Below are 8,502 nucleotides of genomic sequence, written 5' to 3' on the forward strand. Positions count from 1 at the left end.
AAAAAAAAAAAAAAAAAAAAAAAAAAAAAAAAACGATAAAAGAAAAAAAAATGAATGTAAGTCACAGTATGTACATGACTCTACCCCAAAGCAAGAGCATCCAGTGACAAACATTATATGAGAAGGACAAGTGCAGAGGAAGGTAGAGGAACCATCAGGTATGACTGGGGGGCTCGGGAAAAGTTTCATGGAGGAGGCAGGCCCTGAGAAACAGGGAGGATTTCAGTAGGTGATATCAGGGAGGTGGAAGTGGCATTCCAAGCAGAGGAGACAGCATGAGTAAAGAAAAGCAGGGAGGTTACTCACAGCATAAAGCAGCCAGAGCTGGAGACAGGCTTTCAGAGTCAGATCGGAGATGAGCACATTTGGAAATTAGAAGAGGCTCAAAGACAGAATCGCATATGCCAGCTAGGTTTAGAGTAAGGAGACAAGATCCAGGGAAAGAGAAGAGCTCCGGAAGGTAGTCTGAGTAAAGACACTGAAGCCAAAAAACGAGACTATTTCTGAGATGATGCCATGGTGGTTATCTGCCAAGGAACAGCACTCCCCATCCCATCCCAAACCTCTCCAAACACAAAGTTGTAGGTAGAACTTCCAACTTCCTATTATACTATGACCAACCCCACCCTCCCTCCTCTGGCCAGGAATAGGCATCTTTCCACCAGAATTTTGGGAAAAAGTCTGATTTCCACATGGCTGGGCCTGAAACAAGGAAAACTCCAGTGTTGTTTCCACTAGGGGGACAACAGAAAACAGAAAGCTGGTCTGCAGTGAGAAAGCTGGTCTGCATGGAGCAGATATGCCGAGATGACAAACTGAGCTGGGAACATTAGCACTCTGGCTCTAGATCACCCGTGAGTAGGGCTGAAATCTTATCCCCTTGGATTCCAGGAAATATCCCATATACCTCAGTGAAATCCCTTTGTGCCAAATTGTATTTGTGTTGAAAGTTTGTTATCTGTGACTACAAGTCTTGACTACCACAGCTTCAAATAGCCTACTGTCAATACAGCAGTGAACTGGTAGAAGAAGAGGCAGAGCTCTGAAAAGGAGGAGAGAGAGAGAGAAAAGTTGACCCATTAGGCATCAATCTGCTGGGGATGTCTAATGGCACAATTTGATCACAATTATAGAAGCAGAAACCAGACTGCAAAAGTGGCCACTAAATGCAAAAGATTTCTGTTTTAAGGTATATGGCAATAAAAATGGGAGGAAATGCTAACCTGAGAGAGAAATCTGGGTATGTAAGTAATCAGCTTTTGATAATAGAAAAATCTGAGCATGTTTACAGGAAGGAGAAAGTTTCCAAAGGGTATGGGGTGACCAGTAGAGGAAAGACAATAAGGTCCTGAAAGAGGTGAGGGAGGAGACACAGGGTACATAAAGGGGTTTTCCTTGGACATGGGATGAGACATATCCCCCTCCATGAAAGAAGGGGAGAAAAAAAGATATAGTGAAAAGGTAGAATAAATTTGAGGTAAGAAAGACAGTTTGAAGGAACTTGCAATGAGATGGGCTTAATCGGCCTAGAAAAGCAGGAAGGAAAACCATACGCAGAAGGCAAGGCATTGGATTCGTGACTTAAAAAGCATGAAAATGATTTGAAACTTATTTTCAGAAATGAAGAAAGGATATCAGCTCCATTTGTCCTCAGAGATAGCACCTCCACTAAAGACCCACAAAAAATATGTCAAGGAATCATTTCCTGGCATTTAACTAATGAGCAGGAATTGTAAGTTGGATAAAACACATGAAGAGCCCAGCTTACCTGCTAAACCCCAGCTCTTTCTTATAACACCACAGCACTGAAGGCCGAGCCTTCACAGTTGCTTTGGATAACATGTGATGAAGTATTACCACCTGCCAAACAAAAAAGTCACAGAATTTCAGGCACAAAAGAGACTTTAGAGACTGCCAGGCTTAAGACCTCATTTGACAGATGTGGAAACTAAATTGAGGGCCAGGGAAGGGAAGTGCCCAAGGTCCCAAGGCGACCAATGACCAGGTTTGGACTAGAAGCCACGTCACATACAGTTAACCTTGTGGTCAACCCACCACCCCAGGCTTCAAAAGGTATTAGCTTGTCTGCTAATCAATCTAAATACAGAGAATTCACCACTTCCAGGAAATAAAGGTTCCCACTAGGCATCTTACCAGCCAAAGAGATCTTAATGCCATTATATCCTGAAACACCAGAGTGCTTAAACATGCTGAGTCTTTTGGACAAGAGAAAAAGTAATTCAGGAAACATTTACCGGGTCATACCTGATCTTTTCCTCGATCCCCGACTACAACAAAGAGAGATCTTTGCCGCTCAGCTACCCCATTCTCAATGAGAATCCGGATTCGGTTATCCACCTTTTTCCGATGCATGGTGAAAAATTATTACTAAAAGAGAAAGAAATACAACTGGCCATGTGCACTAGACTGTCTAAGGAACATTAGCTGGCTGCCTCTTGTGGGGCCAGGGACTGTGCTAGGCATATCTATAAATATTGTCTTACTTAACCCTCTAAGAGCTCCATAGGGAAGACATCAATCTCTAGTTTTAAACTCAGGAAACCTTGGGCTTCGGAGGTGAGAAAACCTCCCCTCAGCCTGGGAAGCCTGTAATTCACCTCTATTAAAGACTTTTTAAAAATCAGAAACTTGTATATTCAAAAAAGTAGGAGAATGACTAAAATACATAGGGTATATCCAAATATCCAAAGCATTTTGTTTGTTTTTGAGACGGAGTCTCACTCTGTTGCCAGGCTGGAGTGCAGTGGCATGATCTTGGCTTCCTGCAACCTCTGCCTCCTGGGTTCAACCAGTCCTCCTGCCTCAGCCTCCCGAGTAGCTGGGACTACAGGCGCACGCTGGCCAGGATGGTCTCGATCTCTTGACCTCCCAATCCGCCCGCCTCAGCCTCCCAAAGTGCTGGGATTACAGGCATGAGCCACCACACGCAGCCAAGCATTTTTAATAACTAAGGATATGGATATAGATGTTTATGACAGAATCACGACAGAATAAAGTATCATAACATTTCTAATGCATACACATAACAGAGGGGAAAAAAAAAGGCTGGAAGGAAGTATCAAAGTATAAAGTAGCTACTTCTAGATGGTGGGACTTTTATTTTGTTCTTTTGTTTTTGTGGAGTCTTAAAAAATTCACGTGTTACTAATAAAGTCAGGGAAATCAATAACTATCAATGAATAATTCCATGATGTAATGTGTCCAAATGTTTCCTCATTTTAGGGAAAACTATACTGAAGCCTTTGTACACAGACCTCAAAAGTTCTCACCGGGTGTGGTGGTTCACGCCTGTAAGCCCAGCACTTTGGAAGGCCGAGGCGGGTGGATCACCTGAAGTCAGGAATTCGAGACCAACCTGGCCAACATGGCGAAACCCCATCTCTACCAAAAACACAAAACTTAGCCAGGAGTGGTGGTGGAGCTGCAGGAGAGGCTGAGGCAAGAGAATCACTTGAAACCGGGAGGCGGAAGTTGCAGTGAGCCGAGATCGTGTGCCATTGCACTCCAACCTAGGCGACAGAGCGAGACTCCGTCTCAAAAAAAAAAAAAAAAAAAAAGTTCCGTGATTACCTACAGTAAAATATTGCATCATCACAATAAAAACGTCAGAAATATCACTGTAAAAGTAACATGCTACTTCGATGTAAAAGTGACATGCTACTTAGAAATTCCGGTACCTACTGCATTACAAACATCAAGTTCATTTACTGAAGCTTACCACACTTTAACTGTCCCTTCTAACCTTCCAATCCAAACACAGATTTTAGTATATGTCTTATTATAAAACACTAAATCACTGTCAAGGACCCCAATTTATAAGTAAAGGAGAAAGTATACAGAATTCAAATACCCCGAGGCAGAAAAACGAGAGACAGAATTCACACTCAAGTCTTCCCGACTCCAAAACCTGAGCTCTTCCCAGTTCACCAATCTTCTCAACTTGTAAACCCTGTGTTGCCGGCCACATAAAGATCCCGCAAAAATCAATCAACAACTAATTAATGGGGGCTGCCTTTTGCTCTAACTACTGTGGGAGCCCCAGAAGCAGTACCACAAGGCCCTTGACTTCAAGCTTGCATTCTTCGTGAAGAAGGTATTTAAAAGAATGAGATGAGGAACAAGAACCAGGTAAAATTAGATGTAAAAAAAACAGCTATAGTGAGGGGTCAGATGAAGGAAGCGCTGAGATTACTATAGGCTGAAGCTGTCATGGAAGGCCTGGATGGGGAAGGCCTTGAAGGAGATGATTATTTTTCACTCACTCATTCATTTATCTATCTACACATAACATCTAGGTGGCAGGCACCACTTTAGGTGCACTGGCAAACAAAACCAAGTCCTGAATGTGACTGCTGAATAAAAAGTATAAAGGAATGTGCACAGTGAAGGATTTAAGAACGTGGAAGGATCTGGAATCAGATTACCTAAGTTTAAAGCTTAGAGCTGCCGCCGGGCACTGCGGGCAAGCTCCACGGAAAGCAAGTGTTGTCACCCACCCATTCAACCCGACTCCCCAGTTACAGGCACTTAGCGGGTGAGTATCAAGCCACGCAATCCCCGAGGATGCTCGAGAAGCACGCGCCCAGAGCGGCTGCGTATTGGAGAGGTGATTCTGTTATCTAGGAGCGCCCCAAAAGAGGGGTGGAGGACAGTCGGCGTAGGCCAGGTATCCGTCCGGATGCAGAGCCTTCATCCTGAGGCCGGTCCCCTCTCGGGACAGGAAGAACACAGACACCGATCTTGGCATCCACACGCGGCCCTCCCGCGTTGGGTACCTGCGTCCCGAGCCCGGCGGATCCCAGCCAGTGGAGAAGCAGAAGCACGTGGGAGCACGGAACAACTCCGAAAGAGAAGGCACAGCTAACTGCCCCTAGCGGATGCCTGGTGACCGGGTCTCGGACTTGGACTGGCTCCGCGGCACGCGCCCCTCTCAGGCACTGGTACACTGCACGTGCGCAAGCGCATTACAGTCGCAGCGATGCCGAGCGAGAAGGGACCTTCCTCAAGGCTGTCGCTGAGTAATGACGTTAGCCACCGGAGGCGGAGCTGGGGTTTAGATGTCCACTGCGGTTGCGCATTTTAGTCTCACAGCTCGCGGTAGCTGGGGTATTGGGTGCGGTTTGCCTCTTCACGCTCTTCATATCCGAACTAAGGTACCTTGGCTGAGAAGGGCAAAATAGATGTCCGCACCCCCAGGGCCTGCCCACGTAGGTCCAGGGTTTTCAGCGTCAGCCTGGGTACGCGAGACGCGACGGATCCAGCTATCTGTGCTCAATTTAACCGATCCCCGTAAGTTGAGGAAACTCGGCCGACAGACCTATTTTATTGGTCTCGCTTGTCCCTCCACCCCCACAGTACTGATCTTACAGATGGGAATCCTGTCATCTACCCATGACTGCGGCCTCTGTACTTTGCAGGCTCCCATTAGGCCTGTATATGGTCGTCAAATGAAATTACTCCCCCTGGGCTTCCAGTAAACTCCAAGAACATGACTACAAGGACAACCTATACATAGCATGTTGCATTCTTGACTTTGGGGCAGATCGCTGAACTTCAAAAAGCATTATCAACTGCTTGATGTTTCCTCCTGGATACCGCAGATGTCTGAATGCAAACCCCTTCCCCAGATAGACACTTCCAATTTTAATGTCATCAGCAGCACCACCCATTTAATCCAACATTCATCATGAAATTTTTTAGTTCATTCAGCAAAATGTCAATATGCCCATGCACTATTCTGCTTACAAGGGATAGTGACCAAAATGTTACTGCCCCTCGTGGTTAATTCTAGGTTGTTTTAAATGCTATTAAGCAAAAGTATCCAGTGAATGAAGTAACTAAGGGCACTATTTTAGAAGCGAACACGGAAGGCCTCTGACAGGGGGTGGAGGGGTGACACTGGATGAAACAAGGACCTAAAATTTATAAAGAATAAGCCCTGACAGTATCTGAGTGAAATGCTCCCCCATGCCAAAGATGTACATACAAAAGCTCCAAGATGGGGAAGAAGTCCTGGCAAAGCAGTCTGTGGCCAAAGCAGTGGGCAAGTGAAGGACCAGATTTAGAATTTAATTCTAGTCATCATGAGAAACCACTGGAGTTTGTGGGGGACAGGGAAATGAGAAAATGTGCTTTGCCCTCTTAAAAGGCTCTTAGCCAAAAAACTAAACCACAGGAAGGCAACGGTAGAAAACGGGAGAACAATTATAAGCTATTGTAGTCACCTGTGCTAGGATGGTAGTCGTGGCAGTGGTTAAAAGTATTAGATAACTGGATATTCAAGTTAAACTACGTGAACTCACTTAAGGATTAGATACAGGGTATAAAAGTAAATTGAAGATGGCACCCAAAACATTTACTCTGAGCAACTGGTGTTGGGTAATCAAGGAGTTGACTTGGAATACTGAGAGTCTGACATCCAAGGCCTGGAGAACTCAGCAAAGGATACCGAGTCGTGACCAGTGAGATAGGGTATCTACAGAATCCATTCACCACCACCCCATCTCCACCTTAAGTTGGAATCCATTATTTCTCACATGGACCACTCCAACAAGCCTCCGTACCATCTCTTGGTCCGTATGTTGTTCTCAGCATTGCATTGAATGTTATTTAAATGGCAACTTTATTAAGTGGGCCACCATCCCCACCCCAAACAACAGTTTTGTTTTGTTTTTTTGAGACGAAGTCTCGCTCTGTCACCCAGGCTGGAGTGCAGTGGCGCCATCTCTGCTCACTGCAACCTACCAGGTTCAAGCGATTCTTCTGCCTCAGCCTCCCGAATTGCTGGGACTACAGGCGCATGCCACCACGCCCGGCTAGTTTCAGTATTTTTAGTAGAGACGGGATTTCACCATATTGGCCAGGCTGGTCTCAAACTCCTGACCTCATGATCCCCCTGCCTCAGCCTCCCGAAGTGCTGGGATTTCAGGCAAGAGCCACCACACCCGGCCCAACACACAGCTTTAAAACCTTCAATAGTTTGCAACTGTTTTTGAGAGACAAAACATTTTGCAACTGTTCTTAGAGACACAAAACATGAAATGCAACTATTACGCTGTCCACAGTAGTCTTTACCTGTTTCTCTAACCTGTAACTCTGCTAGTCATTTCTCTTTCCACTTGATCCTGGGACTTTCAGTCACTGGTGATCAGACGTTTAGATATGTTCTTCTGTCCCTTGCTTTTGACTAGTCTACTACCCCTTACCCTTCAAATCTACTCAATTACCCCTTTCAGTTGTCTCCCCTGATCATTTTAACTAGGATATACACTCTCCGTCATGGCTTTAGTATCTACCACATTGCTCCAACATGGCATTTGCTACACTTTGGTGTCATATCAGTGTCTTTGATTAGACAGTTCAATGAAAGCAGAAACCACAGTGATTTTTGTTACCACTAAATGCCTAGTCCTTGGCATGATGCTGGGCAAAGGATACCCTAATTTGCTGAATAAAGCCTTAATTCAGTGGCTTAATACAGTGTGTCTGCCTATTAAACACAGTACTTAAAGCTGGTATTTCCAAATGAGCAATACAGAAATGCCTTTGCTAGATGATCAGGAACAAACTGCTGATCTTCCACTGCCTATACTCAAAACAGCCGTACTGCTCACGTAACTGGATTAGCTTCAGAACAGCTTGTTAAAGTAGGATATTAGTAGTAAAGGCTGAGAAGTGTATTAGAAGATGAGGCTATCAGATTTCTTATATAAACCTTTTCCTCTCCTCATACCAGTAGCAATTCTTCACTTATAGCTTTTGCTGGATGGTTTTTAACAACTTAAGCAGACTTCGTTCAAGGACAGTGAGAAAACCAGGCTTTCATAGAATTTAATCTAATGTAATTTTAAACATTCACTAGTCTTTTCCAGAACTTTTGTAGAATTCAAAATGGAAAAAGGTATGAGCCTTAACAATTTACTTTCATTTTCCTGAGGGGTTTTCCTCCCCATTAACTCCATAAAAAGGACAAGATGAAGGGCAATACTGATTCTGTGAAATCTAACTTACGATCAATTAAAACTTAGAATGCTTAACAAGAACTCAAGTGGAATGCAGATTCCGAGCTTAAAGATGAAATGAAGGGTTTGAATTCGGCACTTACCTGCATTCCATTTCCTCTAGTTATATTACTGAAAATATAATGAACAAATGTCCTAAAACACTTAGGAAGCTGACTGCTCAACTAGCTGTTAACTGATCACCTCAGTTAATCAACCTTCTGAGAATAAGCACACATTCTATGTCTCCTTTAAGTGGAAAAGTCTCCCACATAAGAGTTGCATATAAAAGGAGACAAAAGAACTGTAGAAGCTAACTGATTAGAAATATTTAAAGGATATTTAATATCAAGGTACAATGATTGAAAAAAACTTTTCTGTATTTTTTAGGAATTATTAGGATCTGGAAATAAAACTGCCCTAATCAAGGTAATCAATGACATTCTACCTTTTTAAGTTTTAAAAAAGAAGTTTCATATCC

At 43.9% G+C, this 8,502-nt stretch overlaps 1 protein-coding gene across 2 annotated transcripts in view; it reads right to left on the reverse strand.

Moving 5' to 3' along the window:
- The window catches only part of NAT10 (N-acetyltransferase 10), a 42,116-nt gene extending 36,698 nt beyond the window's left edge, over nucleotides 1-5,418 (reverse strand). Inside the window, exons 1-3 of one of the 2 annotated variants that reach the window (XM_025356821.1) lie at nucleotides 4,797-5,418; nucleotides 2,266-2,388; nucleotides 1,769-1,860 (exon numbers count right to left, since the gene is read on the reverse strand). In XM_025356821.1, the coding sequence (XP_025212606.1) occupies nucleotides 1,769-1,860; nucleotides 2,266-2,373 (200 nt within the window). In that variant the 5' untranslated portion in view covers nucleotides 2,374-2,388; nucleotides 4,797-5,418. The remainder of the gene's footprint in view (nucleotides 1-1,768; nucleotides 1,861-2,265; nucleotides 2,389-4,796) is intronic. The other variant, XM_025356822.1, reaches the window with a different exon arrangement.
- Between the last annotated feature and the right edge of the window lie 3,084 nt (nucleotides 5,419-8,502).

Source organism: Theropithecus gelada, chromosome 14 (assembly GCF_003255815.1).
Source record: "Theropithecus gelada isolate Dixy chromosome 14, Tgel_1.0, whole genome shotgun sequence".
NCBI classification, from domain to species: Eukaryota; Metazoa; Chordata; class Mammalia; order Primates; family Cercopithecidae; genus Theropithecus; species Theropithecus gelada.